Source organism: Phragmites australis, chromosome 20, assembly GCF_958298935.1.
Source record: "Phragmites australis chromosome 20, lpPhrAust1.1, whole genome shotgun sequence".
Taxonomy (NCBI): Eukaryota; Viridiplantae; Streptophyta; class Magnoliopsida; order Poales; family Poaceae; genus Phragmites; species Phragmites australis.
In genome coordinates, this window is record NC_084940.1 from 3709798 (window position 1) to 3729588 (window position 19791).

Genomic DNA, 19791 nt, shown 5'->3' on the forward strand with positions numbered 1-19791 from the left:
GAGATACAGTACCAGTTGTAGCTTTCTATTTGGTGTACCGAAGATACACAGTAGAACAAGGTATTATCTTCTAAGAATACGTAGAAGAGATGTGCATCGTTGTATTAAGATATAATATGAATTCAATATTGTACAATACAACGGCCTTAATCGAGCCAAGATACACAGTAAATTTGAAAGGAGATTATAAAATTCTCAAACAACAATAACAACAAAATGTTAACAGGGTGCTAATGAGGCAACGGTGCCGAAGGAGCGCAGCCGTTCCATTAGTACATTAAGTTGTCTTGCGCCTGCTTCACACCATCCATCAACGTCATCCCAGATCATGGAGACCAAGGAGTCGATGGAGATATGGTTTATTATCGAATATGATGCTGTTCCTTGACAACTAAATCCTTCAGCAACTAAGTAGAATTATCGAGTCTAATCCCTTTCTGAAGATTGAGCCCACCCTTTCACGGAGGTGAAGCCACCATTGAAGGATTGAAGAGTCTGTCTGGGGCGTCTGAACCCCCCAACACATGCCACCACACCTGTCTTGAGAAATTGCAGTGCAGCAGAAGGTGATCCGTCGTTTTCGGTAACTAAGAACAATGTGTGCATAAGTCTTCATCCCGGAGACCATGCCGGCGCCTTCTGACAGCCGTGCAGAGCCGACCTCGAAGCATCAGCCAGGCAAAGAACTTGACTTTAGCAGGTGCCCAAGACCTCCAAATCAGATTGGCCCCCTCGAAGCGAATACTCCCTTCAAACATAAGACGATAAACTGAGCGTGCTGAGTAGATGCTGGAAGAAGACCATTTCCAAACGGTCTTCATCGGCACACATGTTGACAGAATCAAGTTGTTCCCATAAGTGCAAATATTGGGCTATAGCCGAGATAGATAAGGGTCCACTGATATCCTTGATCCATTTTCGATTGCTCAGGGCATCATAAATTATTTTGCTCTTGCAAGCCGAAGGGGCGACACAACCGAAGAGCTATGGGGCGATGAATTTGATTGATTGGCCCTCAAGCCAAGCATCAGTCCAGAACATGGTCGATTTGCCGTTGCCAACCACAAAGGAAGTGGAAGCATAAAAAACTCAATGACCTCTTTCTCATGTCTCATCGGTATAGCGGCCCAGGGTTTAGACGACTAGCTTCACTGCCACCATAGCCACCCTAAGCGCAGAGCCACACCGACCAAACGAAGGTCCGGAATACCCAGGCCTCCATACTCGACCAGTCAGCACATAGCAAGCCACGCAACCGAGCTACGGCCCCCAAACATAGCATTGTCATTTTCCCAAAGAAATGTTTCCCTTAGTTTGTCGATCTCCTTGATCACCTATGGCTGGACCTTGATGGCGATGAGAGTGTGTATTGGAGTGGAGGAAAGCACCGTCGTGGCAAGGGTAGCCCTACCTGGTTTGGAGATAAGTTTAGCTTGCCACACCGGAAGCTTAGAAGCAACTTTTTCCACTAAAGGTTGGAGATGAGACTTGTGTAGTCTACCCGTTGACAGAGGAACACCAAGATACTGAATGGGGAATGAACTCAGCACGCAAGGAAGTGAATCCTGGAGAACTGCTATGTCTTCATTAGAGCAGCTAATAGGGACTACCGTACATTTGAGAAAATTCATTTTCAGCCCAGAAACAACACCGAAGAAATCAATGATGGCCAGATGAGCATGGATATCTGAAGGTGTTGCCAAGAAGAAGAGAACCACGTCGTCCGCATAGAAAGAGTAGCGATGAGAGATCGTTCCATGGCCCACATTGTCCAGGACACCAGCCTCACATGCAACGGAGAGAATGCGGTCGAACGTATCCATAACAAGCACAAAGAGGAAAGGGGATAACGAGTCCCCTTGCCTTAGACCTCTTGCGTGAAATAGAGAAGGACTCGGAACACCGTTAAGAAGGATCCATATTGAAGAAGATCGAGGATACCCACGATCCAGTTGCACCATATATGACCGAATCCCCTAGCACGAAAGACCTCCAAAAGGAATGGCCAGTTGACAAAATCAAACGCTTTGATATGTCCAGCTTGAACAAAACTTCAGGCCGTTTTGCTTTCTTGAGAAGCTTGGCAATCGAATGGACCAAATTCAAAATGTCCAACGAGTGCATTTAGATATAGAAATAAATGTTACTTACTGTCTGGAGTGCTAAAGATTTAGCATATAATGCATGATGCAATGAGGTAACCTTAGTGATCTATTAGAGATACATTGAGATATGATACTGACTAATATAATAATCGTTACACCTAACATCCACCAAGACGTACATAGTGTATTACAGTATGTTGTATCCTATTGACCTATTCATTGGATCAGAGAAACACCAGTTGTAACATGATCTGAAATATTCATGTGCTATACATTGAAATATAATACCACTATTACTTCTAATGTATATGATATTTGATACGGTAGAGATACATTGATATACGGTGCCAGACTTACCATTTGGAGTGCACATCGTGTATTTTACGCTACGCTGCAAAGGATCCTGGACATTGCGGCCTCCTTCATCCTACAAAGACCCCGCCTACCCAAGTTCCCTCGTCCTTGCTCTTATCCTAACCTGCGTTTCTCTTCTTTCCTCTCTCTCTCTCTCGTACTAAGTTGTTGAGTTCTGGTCCCTGTTCTTGGACGGACACATATCCAATTCGCCCGAGATTTGCTCAATTGCTCTAAGCACACACTGGCATCTTCCGAACTGTCGAATCTCGCAGCTCAGGCGACATGTCGACGGCTGTGGCGGAGGTGCGGCCGGCCTACGGCTTCCTCGGATCCAGGAAGAAGAGCGGCGGCGAGCATGAGGATACGGAGGTGGTGGCGGTCGGGAAGAGGAGGAGCGACGGGTTCTTCATAGAGGAGGACGAGGTGGAGGAGGAGGTGCTGACGGAGAGCTCGTCGATCGGGGCGCCGTCGCCGTCGTGCTCGTCGATCGGGGAGAACTCGTCGTTGGAGGCCGGCGGGGAGGAGGGCGAGGAGGAGGTGGAGAGCAAGCTCAAGGAGGGGGACGGGCTGGGCTGCTTCGACGCGCTGGAGGACTCCTTGCCCATCAAGTGAGTTCATAAAGCTTTCATTTTTCTCTTGCTTGGATTGTTCATGTTCTTTTGGCTTCTGCAAAATGCAAACTTTTTTTTAAAAAAAAAGTAAGCTTTTTTAGACAGTCTTAAAATGCTATAAGCTTGTTTGCGATGTGAAATGAAGTTCTAGATCGCGGAAATGGGGTGAGAACTTGTAATCCATGGGTTTTCCCCTTTCTAAAAGAGAAAATGGTAGCTTTGATCCATAATTGCCTGATGAAATAGCGCACAGAATTAACTCGTGTTTAATTTGGAGTGATCAGGAGCGGCCTCTCCAACTTCTACTCCGGCAAGTCCAAGTCGTTCACCAGCCTCGCCGAGGCGACATCGACGGTGGCGGCTGCCAAGGAGCTCGCCAAGCCGGAGAACCCCTTCAACAAGCGGCGCCGCATCCTGGCGAACTGGTCCCGGCGAGCCTCCTGCAGCTCGCTCGCCACGGCCACCTACCTGCCCCCGCTCCTCGCCCCCGACCACGCCGTCGCCGAGGGGGAGGAGGGAGAGGAGGACGACTCCGACGACGACTCCGACGAGTACAACCACCTCCCGCACCGCGGCAAGAACGTTAGGGACGCGCCGGCATTGCCGTTGCCTCCCCCTAGGCTCAACGCGAACGCGCAGATGGACATGGCGAGGAGGAATGGCCTTGGGACCTTCAGGTCTCCTAGGTCCTTCTCATTATCTGATCTCCAAAATAGCACTGATACTTAGTGGCTGCAGATTTGCAATCAGCTCTGAATTCTGATGTATCTTGCCTAGTAGAGAACTAGAGATGTTACTAGTTTAGTTATTACTATATAATTGCAATGTATAAGAAAATCCAAATTTGATGTGTTTATCATGGTTTTCTTTGACCTGAGAAGGTGTGTATGAACAGACCTCACCTGGGGGTATCAATAACCAATGATGATCATAACTTCATGATGGGGGTTAGTTAATTGGTTTGCTTTTGATCCAATGTTAATCTGTTTCTGTGGTATGATTTGCTTGATGAGGCATCCTATGATTGTAGTACTACTGCGCCGATTGCTCATGGCAAATGTTATGCTTGCTTTGTGAGGTGAACTGGTCAATGAGAGGATCAAAGCCTGATCTGATCCCAAGAACGAAAGTCACTTTGCAGCTAGTTAACCTTGTTTTGAAAAAGCACCAAACAGATCCGTCCATGCTTGTTTCCTTCATCAATCTGCGTGGTGCGTAGATCGACTACGATGGAAAAGGTTCTAAAAAATGCACAAGAACGCCCTCTGTTTTCGCCAAACAAGGGAGACCACCAGCGAGTTGAGTTTTTTTATTAAGTACAACCGAGAACGCACACGATCTCATATACACATATGCGTATTCTAAACAAACACTAAACTTATACTGTATGAGCACGCATATCCTACTTAACACGTATATATATACCTACGTTGTGCCTGAGAGCCATTATCCCAGAGCAACCGAAGGGAACCCGGGTGACGGTGCTCACGCCTGGAGCGACTGACCAACCGTGCCGCTGGCTCGTTCTCAACACCAGCGAGTTGCCACATAAACAAATTGAAAGGCACCGCAAACCGATTGTGAATTTTTTTGTTTCGTTATTGACGGCTCTGCGACATTGTTTCCATACATAAAAACAGCGTCGCATGAGCTAGTTTCTTTTTGAAGTACTAAGTCGGACACACTTACGCTCGCACATTATATTTATGCTTATATATATTTATGTAGGTGTGTTTTAACACATATATAAATAAAATTGAAAATATAAACTCATATAGCGCAGACACGTGTTTTGATCCCTAAACACATTCATATATACATGTAATTATTATTAATCTTAAGATTTAATCCAAAACACAAGCAACTGTGCCAAATCTATGACTCGTAAATCCGAATGAATATGTTCCATCATAAAAACTCTAACTAGCTCAATTCGCTACGAGCTAGTGTTCTTGCTGATTGTATGTTACAGTATTCTTTTAGGTTTTCTTGTCGAGTAGTTAGTCAGAGAGAGAACTGACGAAGGGTGGTGATGAAGGATCCTATGTTAATTGTTAATACTATTGCTCTTTGATGTCCTAATCCATCTGCAATATGAGCAAATATGATTGATAATTCTACTAGGTTAGGTGGAGAGAGAGAGATAGGGCTGGGGATGACTGTGCATGTGCAATATGATCTTATCCAGTTGCACAATTGGCATCGAAAAATATTCCGAGTTCGTACGATGGATATGCTTTGCTAGGACATTTTAATGCTTAGTAGTTGGGGGCCTATCTTTCCAACTTGAGGACTGGAAAGTTAGGTCAGCTCCAGCCTCGAACGAGACTAGCTGGAAGAACTAGATTTTTCTTTTTCTTTTTAATATTAAAAGGCTGCCATTTTTTAGTTATTATTAGCGTGGTTGGCTTGAAAGTAGATCCACAAATAAAAATCTTACACATAGATGGAACTATTTTGTTGTTCAATATTTGTGCATATCCAACTTCGAACCACCTTGCTTAAAAATAGGTTTGCATTAGATACTTGTGCGACATAAATACATTAAAAAAAATCATGATTGAGCCACCTAGCTATGGATAAACGAAATGCGTTGCTGATATTGGGACATGTGATGCATGCCTTCTAGATGTGAGCGACTTTCGTTGGGACTCGTACATCGTTTGGAAAGGCAACTGAAGCTGAAAATGAAATGAAAATGAAAGGCAAACCACATAGGAGTACTATCTGATGATCATCTTCCCCTGAAACTAAGCGTGGCGACGAAAGCACACATCACGCTATCACATTGTCCTCGTGGATTGTGGCCTGACTATACTAGTAGCAATCTGTGTAGCCGCATAAACAGAAATTAGAGTAACATATGAGAGTCATGAACGCGATTTTTATACATGCATATATGTGTTGATGCGAGAGAGCTGGCTGCTGGCAATGCGTGCACGTATTTGGTGAACCCTGTTCATGGCATCTCGATCGTTTGGTTCCCACATCATACATTCCATTGAAGTTCAAACTTGCACATAAATAAACTCAAATAACTAGAGAAAGGACAAACAGGCGCAACAACATAATTATGCAAAGATTTATATTTAACAAGTTTTTAATTCGAGGTAAGCTTTATATTCTAAATATTTTTTTAAAAGAAGATAAGCTTAAGAGTTTTTGACTTACTATTAAGCTTTACAATTGATCTTAATTTATAACTAGGTTTGAAACTAGAACAAATTATACAGAAAGTTCTTAATTTCCACTGATTTTCATTACAGGAATTATATTACAAAACACTGAGCGTTACAAATGCCGTAAATACGCCGGCTCACACCTCCAGCAGATGCATCCACCGCGAGCGCACGGCGGCGGGCGCAGGAGAGGCCAGATCACGGCGCGGCACGCAACTTTAATCTTCTGCATCACGTGTATAGCCGGAGGGGTCGGCCTTTCAATCCGGTACGTGAGTGCATTTTCGAAAAAGAAAAAGAAAAAGAAAACCTAATGCTGCATAGGTACAGATTGGTATTGGTTCCCCAGCTTGCGTGTGTTCTGATCGTCGTTGTTGGATCTGTTACTGTGTTCTTGCTTTTCTCCTAATATCTGTATAATTTTAGATCGACTCGGGAATCCGGATTTATCGTCTTTTCAGTTTTAGTTGCTTTGTAATCGCAGTTATTACACTAAATCTCTATGAGCGCAATACATAACTTTTGTTACTGGAACCTCACTGCTGTATTATTATTAGTAGCAGGCAGGGGCGGATCTAGCCTAATGCTAAGGGGTGCTGGGTCTCTTGCTATTGGATCAAATTCATAGTTTATAGACTAAAATGATATATGTTTTCTGGGTTTTTTTGTTTCTTTCTCTTGAGTTTTCTGCGCTTGTGGGTTAAAATAATATATTTTTTAATTTTTCTCTATCTTCCTCTTAGCTTCCTAGATTGGATCCGTGCTACAGCCCCCAGCATGGCCCTAGATCCGCCCTGGTAGCAGGTAAAAGTGATAATCCTTCGAGTTGGATCCTGATGCGATCACTTTTTGTTCCTGGTGCTACCGGAGTCGCCACTGGCCTCACACTACATGGAGATTGAATAGTGAAGTTTTGTCTGGGACTGGTATATGCTCTGGAAAACTTCCTCAGATTGGCCAAATGAAAATAAAATCGATAGTGTTGTCTATTTCCTCTTTCTGATTAGTGATTACTACTATCTTGGACGGGGTAATATGTTTTATTTGGAGCCAATTTTCAGTTTAGGAAGGGATTCAAATTATAAAGAATTGTACTAACTTTTTTGCTTTACAGGCTCAGTGCTTATGCTTATGCTACTGTTGATGTGTCACATATTGGTTCAACTCCCTTGCAAGCTTTTCATACAAGGTAGCTTTTATTTGCAGCAATTTCCCACCAAGGAATGGTTGCACATAATAATAAAATGTTCATGTTTTCCTTGCCTTAGTGCTTTGATGCTGATAGGAGACGGGAAATTATTTTTTAGGTATGCAAACTTAAACTTAGGCTCACTTAGGTCAGCAAAACATCATATATTTCCTAATCTTTTCCCCTAACAATCTTTCTTAGATGATACACTAGGTTTAATATTTAAATGTGTCTTTTTCTTGCAGATGCCAAAAAAAATTTTTTTGGCTAAGCAAGGTGGCACATTATGGCTCCGAGGGTTGATTATTGAAGGTCTGTGTTTTGGTAGTAGCCAGAATGAAAAAGATCGGTGTATTGTAATCAATGAAAAGATAGATGTATTGTAATAAAAAAAGTTTTGTTCTGTTATTGCACAAGGAAGTTGTTTACGGAATTTTAGGACATTTATGTTGGACTTAAGTATTGTTTCCAGAATAATGTTTTCAAAGTACGTTTCCTTGTTCTTTTGATAGCCAAGTGCACATTAGCTTATCTTGAATGCATGCATGGCATCGACATTAGCAATACCAATGGATGTGCTTACGTTAAATGAAAATATTGTATTTCCGTAGCAAGGCATGTGCACTCGGGTGAAAGTTTTGTGTGTGGGGGCATTCAACTAGTAGTGTGAAAATTTCCTTGTGAAACACTGAAACAGCAGCATATTACTACACATTACATAACCTGCTGTTTTCAGAATTCCATGCCAGTCCAAAAGTACTAGGCAGATTGACGCGCCTACATCGTGCTTGTTTTTTCACAGAATATAACAAAATAAGTCTAAAAAAATTACGTTCACCATTTTTAGGTATCTCAATATTTATTTATAAATTTATTAATATTTAAGACATTCATTTAATTATGGGAAAAATAATACTATTTTTATGCATGCACATAATTTTAATAGGTAGACGAAAATAATACGAACCTAACAAAATTTGTTTCATATTTTTTTTAGTTTTAGATATTTTCTGTGCATTTTAGATTATTTCAACCGATTGATCAATATAACTATTATACCTTTCACAATTTTTCTAGATTTCCAAAAATTATATTATACATGTAACTATATATATGCATATATACATACATACACATATATGTACATATATATGTATCTGTATATATACATATATATAGGACCCACATAAACAGTATCTACAGTACATAAACAGTATCTACAGTAACTTGAACCTTAGAATCACTTCAATTGCTTTAATATATATATAAGTATTGATGCTCAGCGAACTTGGTAGGCACAGACTCCTATTCAGCATCGTTACATTCAAACAGAGATGTACTTGGAGTTTTACTCGGCGTTTCACGCTGGGTTAAAAAGGCATACACAAGCGAACCACAAATTGCAACTGTGAGAGCTAACTTTAAACAAAGGGTCTGTCCAGAGCCCATTCTGGGCATTTTAGGCCTAGCCCACACTCGAGTTTTAGTCCGTCCGATCTTTAGAGCCAATGGCCCATCTTTCCTCCCCAATATCAGCCCTATCGTCGTCCTCCCGAGATTTTTTTTTTAATTTCAAAAATAAAAAATTGCAAAACTAGACCTCCGTTTGAATATTTTTTTTTTAAAATAAGCTACTGTCGCATGTTTGTCGTCCGTTGTAAAGACGACATTTGTATTTTGTAAAGGTGTCGTCCGTTTCGAAGGGCAACGCTTAAAAAAACAAAAACAAAAAAACTATTACGTTCGATTACTCTCAAAATTTAAAATACTATTGAAATAGTTATAATTTTTTTGAAAAAATGTATGTTGTAGATGATACTATAATCTAGGTCTTAAAAAGATTTCAAACAAAAATATAATTTATACAATGAGAAACAAAAGGATAAATTTTATATCCAGTCTAACAAATATCATTGTCCACAGTTTGTACAATGAAATTTGTCTTTTTTATTTCTTATTGTAAAACTAATTGTTAGAGTTGATTTTTTTTTAGAGAAACAGATTATAGCATCCTGTACAACATATTTTTTTTTTAAAAATGTTTATGACTATTTCGATATTATTTTGAATTTTGAGATAAATGAAATACAATGTTTTTTTTAACATTGTCGTTCGTTGGAAGGACGCTATTTTTATTTTATTAAAGGTGTCTATCTTTACAATTTTTTCAAACTAGTTTTACAATTTTTTGATTTTCGAAATATAAAAAAAGGCTCGTCCTCCCGATCCCAACCCGACGTCCCTGCTCCTCGACGTCACCCGATACGTATTTGCGAAAAAAATAAATCAGCAAGATCGGAATACGTCGAGGCTACTTCTGTGATACTTCTTCGATACGGCCCGGCGCGGCCCAATATCTGACTCTCCGGCCCTGATCTCAACCCTAAATGACTCGTCTCGCCACACCGCCGCCCGCCCCCGCCCCCCCCCCCCCACTCGTCACCCCAGCCGCCGCCCGCGCCCCGCACCGCTCCCTCTCTCTCGCCGGTCGCCACCGCACCGGCGACGCCGTGCGAGCCACCGACCCTGCTGCCTGCTGTCCTTCTGTCCTGCCGGCGGCGAGCCGGAGCATTGCGACGCCCTCCACCTGATCTGGTGAGTTCCTCACTTCCTCTCCTCTCCTCCCTCTTTTCTTCCTTCTTTTTTCCCTATCCCCTGCCGTGCCATGATCTGAATGAATCCGTTTGCCCTGATCTGCTGTGCCCTGATCTGTTTGCAAGGAATGTACTTCATTCTGTCATATTAGCCCTCACCATGTATTTTTTTTTTATTGAGACCCTGTCATATGTTCTGAGTACTGATGTTGGTGTTCTTTACAGCTCTATATTTAGGTTATGTCTGTTTGTTCTCCTCAACCTAATTATGTACTTCATTCTGTCATATGTTATATGCCTTATTATTAGCCCTCACCATGTATTTCTGACCTTTTTAGTGGTTCAATCATTTGGAAGGTCATTTGTTTGGTTGGTATGTGAGCTTCATCTTTTTCCGTGTAACCTTTACATATTCTGTCCATCTCTTGGCATGTCATTACCAGACTATCAAAATTCGGCTCTGATCCAACTGTTTCTACTGTTCTGTCTAGTGTGTTGATTTGCTGAATGATGAATTGAGTTAAACCAGACTATCAAAGTTCTGTCAAGTATGTTATGTAATAGAACTTAAGTAGAACATGGGAGCAACTTATTACTGCTTTTTTTAAAAGTATTAAAACATATCCGCGTACTGAGTTTTCTGGAAAAATGTTGTATCCCCATATCCATATCGGTGTTGCATAGGTTACCACATCCAAATTTGTGGTGAAAATTTAATGTTTTCCTTTTGCAGTATAAGATATGTTTTATGTTTCAGTTATGCATACTCCATTTTGAAAATAAAGCCCCATTGTCTTCGTGGTCTTCAATATCATTGTTTAACCATTTGTATGTCTTACAGTATATTACTAACAATACAAAATTATAATGTTTTTTTGAATGTAATTTAAGATCAAACCTCCTTGTTTCAGTCGAACAAACTATGGTGAAGCTGCAAGCCAGTTCTGCACCAATGGGGAATAAGGAGGCAATGCAAGCTTCTTGTCACGCAGATAATGATAACCGTGAAGAGGGAGCAACCACAGATAACATGGATCCTTCCCGTCCTTTTCTATATCTCGAGAAATTCGATGTGGAAAAGATGCGTGAGGTATGGTATCTACCCATATGTATCTTCCTCTCGACTTCTACCCTTAGTATTGCTTTTGATATTTTCTCTTCCAGTGGAGTCGTTTAAGGTCTGCTTGGCTCGCCAAGTCCAAACCAAATGATATAATCATCCCAGACCCTACTCCCCAGGTATTTTGATATCTTCATTTACAGAATTCAGTTGGCAAATCATTCTGTTTTAGTTAATTCTTTTAATCCTGCAGTACTTTAGATTACTCAAGTTGTCTACCGAAACAATATGTTTTATTGTCATAAAATGCCTACTTCTGTTGTTTTGGTTTGTTAATCGGATAATTGATTGCCTTTCGCTTTTTCCAATTGTGAATGGATCAATCTAGCGGGTGATTGATGCCTTCTATAATTTATGCTCCCACTTGGGGCCCATCCTGGAAAAGGATAGTGTTCAGTGCTTCCTCCGCTTATTCGTGAAGAAGGCAGGCATGCGCTGGGATCATGCCGTCACTTCACAAACCTTGACCTTCCTGATCATTTATAATGCCTTGCAATGTGCAAAAGCTGTATTAGAGGGCAAGGAACCTGAGCTCAACGGGAAGCGTGCCAATCCCAACTGCATTAACCCATATGGATACTTCCCCCTTCATGAAGCTGCTCAAAAGTTCTCTGTTGACATGATCAAGTTGCTCTTCTGCCATGGTGCATCAGCCAATGTACGCACAGTTGGTGATGTCGTCATTGCTGGCCTACTCCCACTCCATGTTGCAGTTGAAAATACTTGCCTGCACAAGTACCTGGAGGACAATCTTTTTCCTCCTACCAAGGATCATCAGGATTATATCTACAAGCTTATCACTCTGCTGTGCCTACCTGAAATGGTTTGTTTCACTTCCCTCTCAACAGAAAGTACTACTTTCGCATCATGACAAATAAAAAATAGCGGTGGCCATGTCATATATTAGAGACCCTAAGGGCTTAGTATGTTTACATCGCCGCTTGTTTTTTTATGTGTTCATGTGTCGTGGCAAGTTCTTATTTTAAATTCAAAGGCAAGGAGAATTCATACTTAATACGTTTGGGGAAAACGATACGATAAAACAGGACGTTATTAGGTACTGTTTGCCTGCATACAAATGTTAAAAGGCCCTCAGATTTGGTTCCTTGTTTTTTTAACAGAAGATCTTCTTGGATACGGTTAGACTGCTTGCGGAAGAAACAGATAATATAGTTGATGAGATCTGGAATTACATAAAGGATGAAAAGCTTGTACAGACTGCAGTTTTACTCCTGGCAGCCCAAAAACAGATCCGCGAGGACTGTACCTCCGAGATAAACGTCAATGGCAAGCAATCAGGGCTTGATATTATCGTGCAGCGTATAGTGGATCGCTCTCTTTCCCTAGGATGGAAGAAAGGTGAAAATGGAGAGACACAGCAAGAGCTGGAGGAAAGTGTAACATTTAATCATTCTGCATTGCTGCTTGTTCGAATAATTTCCCGAGCTGGTGAAGTTCTTGATGCGTACATTCAGGGACATTCAGAGGTACTACATTTTGTGTATTTCAGTTACACTGCCTCTGATCTATTCCTTTCACTTAGCATTTTACATTAGTATTTTACTATATAAGCTTTGGCTTTTAGTTTTCCATGCTCTAATCTGAGCAAGGATGCTAGTTATTCTCACGTTGATTGAGAAAGGGCTAATATACGTTCTCTTTGGTGAATTCTGAAGTTTTACGTTTCATTCAACCTTATATTGAATATTATGCTTATTCTTTTTTATGCTTTCACTGCAACCTTTTTGCCCCTGTTATTGTTTTGATGTAGTCTCGCTGATACTGATGAACATTGTTTACAAAAATTATCTAAAATGATGTATCAAAACTGTCACTTTTTTTCATGTAGTAAATATGTATTAGAGATACATCAAATCTCTATAATTTTTGTTGTAGGTCAGCACAGCTTAGCCTTAATACGGTGCAAGTATTCGTAATCTTTTTAATATAACTGGTGGCTGATTAGTAGATATTGGTCAGTGCTATTGCACATGGTGTATGAATAGAGAGCATGCCCTTGCATCATTTTTCCTTGTATACGTTCTGTATGCATGACACGTAAGGTAGTAAAAAATGAATACTAACATGTTAGTCACTGGTTCTTGGTAGCAGCTAGTGGATTTTGTTGCATACCTTAAGTTAATTGTGTCCCTGAGAACTGCTTAGTTTAGTTTAACACACAATGGATGCTAGTCACGACTCACCATTTTGAAATATGTATATATTTTACTGTTAGAAACCCTGAAATAATTGACAGCTTTCATTTTTGAGAAAATCCAGATAACACACTTAAGATACATTTGAATACTTTTGTCCATTTATTTTAATATTTTACAGATCAACTACATTTTTAAAGTTGAAATGTGAACAACCAAACGACTGTTCAATTGAGTTAAAACATACGTGAGAGCGATGCGATTCATGATTCATACCTTTTGAAGCATCTAGATTGTAGTCTTCGGTTACAAAGACTGAAGAAACGAGTTTCTGCTTTAAGAAAACCAATTAAATGTTTGTCTATGTACTTTATGAAACCTGGTACTTATATTCAATGCGATTGTAAGCCTGTAACCATGCTTGCAAACTCTTCTATTGCTTTGCAACTAATATGGTATAATTGCAGTTTTCTCCTCCAAACCATTCTCTCGATCATCTCTTTGGTGGCATTAGTTATATGATGGTGCTGCATGATATACTGTATCAATATATGTTATCTATGTATTGCCTTTTCTTTTTCACCTTTTCTGTATCTTATACAATGGCATAAATGTCATGCAGGTGCCCCATGTGGCCCATGTGGAGATCCTCAAACATGTTTCATGTATTCTCGAGGAGTTTGGGTTTTGCCCTGTTGGCGAAGTCATTGATGTGAAAAACCTGTACTGTTCTTTTCACATTGTTTCAATACACGACATGGTTTGTTTGTTGATTATTTAATTATTTTCCCACTTGTTCTTGAAGGCGCCCCTATGACTGCAAAAAGTTTGACAGAGTGTTGCATGACCAAGGTTCATGTTTATTATTTAAGTAGTTCTTCCCAAATTTCACAAAATGCACCCTGATGTTATTTTCATGGAAAACAGGGCATGTAAATGCAACCACTGAAGTTACAGAAACGGCTTATCTGCATGCTGCAGAGGAAAAGGTAAAGATGTTCAAATGTTACTGGAGCAGTTCAGACAAACAGTATCACGTCGTACTGTAGCACGCAGGGGGCAGCAGCAGGACAAGTCACATCCCATGCATGATTAGTTTCTTATCTTCCAAATTAGATTTGGTTGTTAGTTGCCATCTCTTAGTTGCATTAATATCTTAGTTATCCACTGTTACAGGCTGGCATATAGAAGCCACACCATTATTATAGCTGGAAAGTCAAGAAGAATGGAAAGTAGATATATTTTTCTCTCCTGATTTGTGTGCGTGGTCTTGCGGGTAACTTTAGGTCTGGAATGACCTTGTTCTGGTTGCTTGGATCATTATTTAGGTGAAAGCTGTTAGAACAACAGCATGATTGATCATATTGCAATTGAATAAAGAAAAGAAAGCTGTTAGAATAGTTACTATTGTGTTTCCCACCAGGCACTTGACAAAAAAACGGGGAAATAGATTAAAAATTCAAAGAAAAGGAATGCAAATAATAAGCTCTTGGTCACAATCCTTTTTTGGGGAAATTGGCTCAATAACATGGTTAAACTGTGTAGATTGCCAAGTAATAAAACTTGACAAATGTGCCTGGCATACTATTATTCTTTTCCAACGCAGTGGTGGAGCTTCTTGAGGCCCAAAAGGGGCCATGGCCTCCCCTTCTCTATAAAAGTAGCTAAAGAAGTGCCTAATTTTACTGCTCAAGTACTAAGTAAATACTAATATGGCCCTCTCTTGCTATGTTGTCTAAGCATGTGATGTTAACTTGGCCCCCTCTCTGTTTTCGTCCAAGCTCCGCCACTGCCAACTAGCATGACCTTTAACTCACTTCACTGTTAATTGATTAATTTGTTCCATCTGAAGCTTACCTGATGCTTGTGAGAATGATTCTGATGAAGGAAATTGTGGAGTAATATAATCTCTAGAGACAATAGCAAAAGCATGTTTCACTTGCTATTTTTCTGCCATGCAGCTTGCTGGTTCAGCAGCTTATCATGTTGCTTAAGCACGGTACTCAACTATCACACTACATTAACATCATTCATATCTAACTAAAAATACAATACTGCAATTAGCTTAAGTATCACATTTTCCATTAGTAATGCAAATACCATTTTCAATTAGTAATGCAAATATTGTGAGTCGAGTACTGCTAATGTTGATTGATCATTTATAAACTTGGAGTTTTTCGTTTTACGAAGGTTAATATTTGTCAGACTACGTGACAGGCTGTGAGAAAGAAACTCCCTGTAGGATGGGATCCAGCATACAGGAGGAGAATGTTTCTCCCATATTGGAGATCGGTGTTAGGAGCCCGGTGTCGCGTGAGGTTGTATCCACCCTATGCACCAGCAGATGCGTCTAAGGAGCTTGATCCTGAACGGCTCCGTAGCTGGATTAACTCAATTAGCAATGGATCTTCGGTGAAACCAAACCATAATCTTGGTCCGTCGGGAAGAACTCCTGAACTAGCAAGTAATCATCAATTCAAAAGGCCCTTTGGTACTGCTGCATTCACAGGAAATGGATCTTCTCGAATTCCAAATCATAATCTTAGTTTGTTGGGGAGAATTCGGCAACCAGCAAGTAATCATCAGTCAAGGAGGCTCTTTGGTACTGCTGCATTCACACTCTTGAAGGTGCTAAAGAATGCATGACTCGAAAGGTATGATGTGATTTCTGTTTTTTGATTTGAAGTTTCTGAACATGTCAACATAAAACACATGGATGGAAAGAATTAATTGTGATGCGCCTAATACCTCAGTAGATTTTTTGCCAATTGAATTGATCGAGGTTTACCAAGTTGCTTGTTAGGGATAGGGCCTAGGTGTTTTATGATTGTGAAACAACGTCCCCCTTGTTTCTATATTTTCACTTATGGGGACGCTGGTTTCCCTGTGCACCAACCAATTTCCCTTTCCTTTCCTTTGTATGGCTTCTTGCTCCACCTTAAATCTTGATGAAATATCTGTGCAAATACTCAAGACTTTATCCATTCATCTCGTTGTATTGTTTTTGTCCATGCAGGTGCCTGGTGGCAAGTTTGTTATTTATAAATATTTCTGAAGCTGTTAATCGGTGCAGTTTCTCCAAGATGGGGCTGGTTAGTGATAGAGGGTATGTGGTTTGTGGACACCACTTTATAAGAAGGTTGCCGAATAAAGGGCCGTCGATTAGCAAGTGCAGGGTGGACGACCGCACAGGGCCCCACACTGCAAGGGGTCTATGTGGTCATCAATCCTATCTTACTAAAGTTAATTTCTATATTTTTAGGTTATTAATTAGGTCAGCAGCACATTAACTTGGTAATTCATCTCACTGCGAACAGCCACATCTCATGAATTTTCGTGCGAAAATTAGATAGAACTATACTACTAGTACTAAGCATATTTTAGCCTTTAGGTGCAACTGAATTTTCGTCGCCCGTTCAAATTGGACACTATTGTATAGCATATAGAATATAAATAGACTTTTCACAAACCACAACTCTCCTAGATTGGATATTATTATATTTTTATGAATTTATCAAATATTCCTCTTTTATTTATAAATATTAATCACATATAATATTAATTCTGTTTTTAACGGTACACATACAATTGTATTCGAGAAAAGATGTTTTCTTTTCTAAGAGTGTAATTTTAATTTTACACCCCTATATACTGCGGTACGGCCGTGGCCGAATATACATGACCTGTCCAAACCTTATTCAGTGTCATGCTAAGTACCTTATGTTGCTGTGGCCTGATGTGACATGGCGTGTATTTGGCTTGGACCTTTGGAGGTAACTGTTGTGAGACCTGGACACGGATGTGGTGCTAACAATGAAATTGCATGCTGTATTATGCTATTATGCAAGTAATGGTATTTTTCAGGTTCGACGTTGACCTAAGCATTAAACACATAAAACGTTTGTCATTTTTCCCCGTCTCGGTAGTGGGGTTGATATGTTGCTGTCCGGTATATGTGAAGATGGCACTGATGTTTGTGTAGAGCCGGGCAACGACTGCAGATCTGAACCTGTGTCCATTTTTTGTGTGCTCTGTTTTCATTGGTGTTCAGGCGATACAGAAGGGAACACCTGTTGCTTGTTAGAGTGATTTTGTTCCACACCAGATTGCGATGCCACTGTACAGTATTATCGACGATGCAAAGGTATTCGATGCAAAGAGATGGAAGACAATCTCTTCTTGTTTTCATCTTTCCAACCTGGTGGAAAGAAAGGGGCAATTACGGAGGGACCTTGGGAATTTGGAGGGGCTCTGTTGACCGTGATGGACTTTGATGGTAAGAAGAGGCTGCAAGATCTAGAGTTCTCGTTTACACCGGTCTGGATCAGCCCTGCAAATGGTTTGGGCTGAAACTGGTTTTAGCAAGTTGGTTTTTTTTGTTGGGCTGATTTGGTTTGGTGAGGAATGGGCTGAGATAGGTAATGGGCTGGTTCGATTTGGGCTAGCAATTAAAATGGACTGGTTTGGAATGGATTGGCTCTACCTTTTCGGGTTGAGATCGGTTCCAAGCCGCGGGTTGAGACCATGGTTTGGACCCAGCCGAGAGTGACCGAATCATCGTCGAAACCCTCGACTCCGTCTCCTTCCATCGCGGCATCGCGCCGCCCCTCGTTGGCTCGCCACCGCGTCCTCCTCCCCGGTTGGTGGCTGCCCTGGGGATCGCCGTTGTCCGTGGAAGGTCCTAGTCGTCACTGGCGCGGGCTACGCGACCTCTATGGCGCGCACCACAGCCAGCTCGTGCGGGTCAAGCAGCTGCGTGCCAGGGAGGAGCAGGCCGCCGCCGAGCTCATCAAGAACCAGTAAGAAGCCCCTCTCCCACCCGTGTGGCATACTTGGATTTTTTTCTCCCTACTTTTGCTGTGGGTTGTGTGGCCATTTGGGTGGGGATTAGCAGTTGCGCGAGAGGGGTAGATTCTGCAGAATCAATTATAAGTTCGAGATTAGCTGTTTGCTAACCGGAATTCAGCCTAGCTGTCTGAAATTATTTTTCTTTGTAGACTTGTATATCTTCCTGTGAGGCTGTGATGTAGCCTGCAGGGGCATAACTCACACGGTTGCCGATAAAGAATGTTTTGGGGATCAGATTATTCGATTCCAACTCCAATCCTTGCCGTCATATTCTTGCACCTGAAGATGATTAGTTTACTCGCATCTGAATTCTGATTGCTTCTGCTGCGAGGGAAAATACCACGGAAAGAAAACGAAGCAGCAGGGGACAACACTTCATCATCCCTGTTCAGTCAATCATGTCACTGTTCAGTAACACTAGATCCTGAAAATTGCAGTTTTTGCAACTTTGGAGTAGAGATATTAGTTCACATTGTCAACTTATTTGACTAGTTTAATTACTTCAATCTGTTGGCTCATTACTCACATAAATGAGTTAATTAATTGCTCTTTCTCTATTTCAGCTCACTCACACTCAGTTCAGGTACTTAATACTCCCTTGCATTTGGGTCAGGCTGCATATATATACTACAGTCTCTTCATTTTCTGTAATGGATGTTCATTTCGTGCTCAGCTCTCTTGAATTTATCGCATCTTATGTTTCGAGGTGTAGGTCCGGTGTCGGCTGCCCCAATGCAGCCATGCGTGCGAGTGCAACTGGTGAACAAAGCACAGACAGGGAATCGATGTGAAAGGGCGACCATACAGTCCCATATGGGCTTTTTACTTTTCTTCCCCTTTTTTCTAATGGGCTCGCAGTTGAGCTAACTACTAATGGTCTGTTTGTTTCGGATTCTGAATTTTAGACTGCGCTCCACAATCAGATTATGTAAACAAATGGACGGATTTTGGAAGCAAATTGCAGTAATCCAAACCTAGAATATAGCATAATTCATAATCCACATTAAAGTAGCTTCTACAATCCACAATTCAAATTCTTACAATTTGCAGGGAAATAAACTAGCCCTAATAGAAAAAACAGCAAAAGTCGAGGGTAGTCATAGGCATACCTGGTGTACCCATTGGCTTCGTCCATGGATGTGATTTGACCCCAATAGGTGGAATTGGGTCCAGCCAAAAGGTGAGCTGCACGTGTCCGATAGGTACTGACACATTGTTCGATCGGAGACCTGTGACCCACGAATTGATGGGGTGTGGCGCCTAGCCCAAAGTTTTTTCTTGGGTCGCACTTAACGGAACGACTGGCTGGTGGGTAGCATGACGGGTTGAGGCACGGGGATGCGCATGCCATCATGACTCTTGAGGCACGTGGTGAGGCGATGTGTGTTGTGCCCGCGGTGCACTACCGGCCGATCCACCAACCTATATATCACATACATATCACCAACCTATATATCACATATATATCAGAGAAAAGAAAAAAGAAAAAGAAAGATGATATAAGCCACTACACATATCAGCCCAATACCTCTTAGAAGCCTAACAACCAATCTAAACACCCCCCTCCATGTTATAACAGCACCGCCAAGCGAAAAAGAGCTCGTGAGTGTTCCAGAGGTGGCGAAGAAAGAG

The 19791-nt window shown here is 41.2% G+C and overlaps 3 protein-coding genes across 3 annotated transcripts; all 3 read left to right on the top strand.

Annotated features, from left to right (window-relative positions):
• The first annotated feature begins 2549 nt into the window (after positions 1 to 2549).
• LOC133901836 (protein OXIDATIVE STRESS 3 LIKE 4-like) lies at positions 2550 to 4029 on the top strand. Its single transcript, XM_062343350.1, has 2 exons — positions 2550 to 3070; positions 3358 to 4029. Exons 1-2 carry the CDS (start codon positions 2745 to 2747, stop codon positions 3800 to 3802), a joined length of 771 nt encoding a protein of 256 aa, XP_062199334.1. The 5' UTR covers positions 2550 to 2744; the 3' UTR covers positions 3803 to 4029.
• A 5843-nt stretch (positions 4030 to 9872) lies between these two features.
• Positions 9873 to 16966, top strand: LOC133901739 (uncharacterized). The gene is made up of 10 exons (XM_062343208.1): positions 9873 to 10036; positions 10947 to 11125; positions 11200 to 11274; positions 11484 to 11978; positions 12277 to 12642; positions 13934 to 14034; positions 14117 to 14163; positions 14239 to 14300; positions 15529 to 15965; positions 16328 to 16966. Exons 2-9 carry the CDS (start codon positions 10958 to 10960, stop codon positions 15955 to 15957), a joined length of 1743 nt encoding a protein of 580 aa, XP_062199192.1. The 5' UTR covers positions 9873 to 10036; positions 10947 to 10957; the 3' UTR covers positions 15958 to 15965; positions 16328 to 16966.
• Positions 16967 to 17835: 869 nt separating this feature from the next.
• LOC133901740 (uncharacterized) lies at positions 17836 to 19167 on the top strand. Its single transcript, XM_062343209.1, has 3 exons — positions 17836 to 18110; positions 18723 to 18742; positions 18872 to 19167. The coding sequence occupies exons 1-3, from the start codon at positions 17836 to 17838 to the stop codon at positions 19024 to 19026; spliced, it is 450 nt and encodes a 149-aa protein (XP_062199193.1). The 3' UTR covers positions 19027 to 19167.
• The last annotated feature ends 624 nt before the right edge of the window (positions 19168 to 19791 follow it).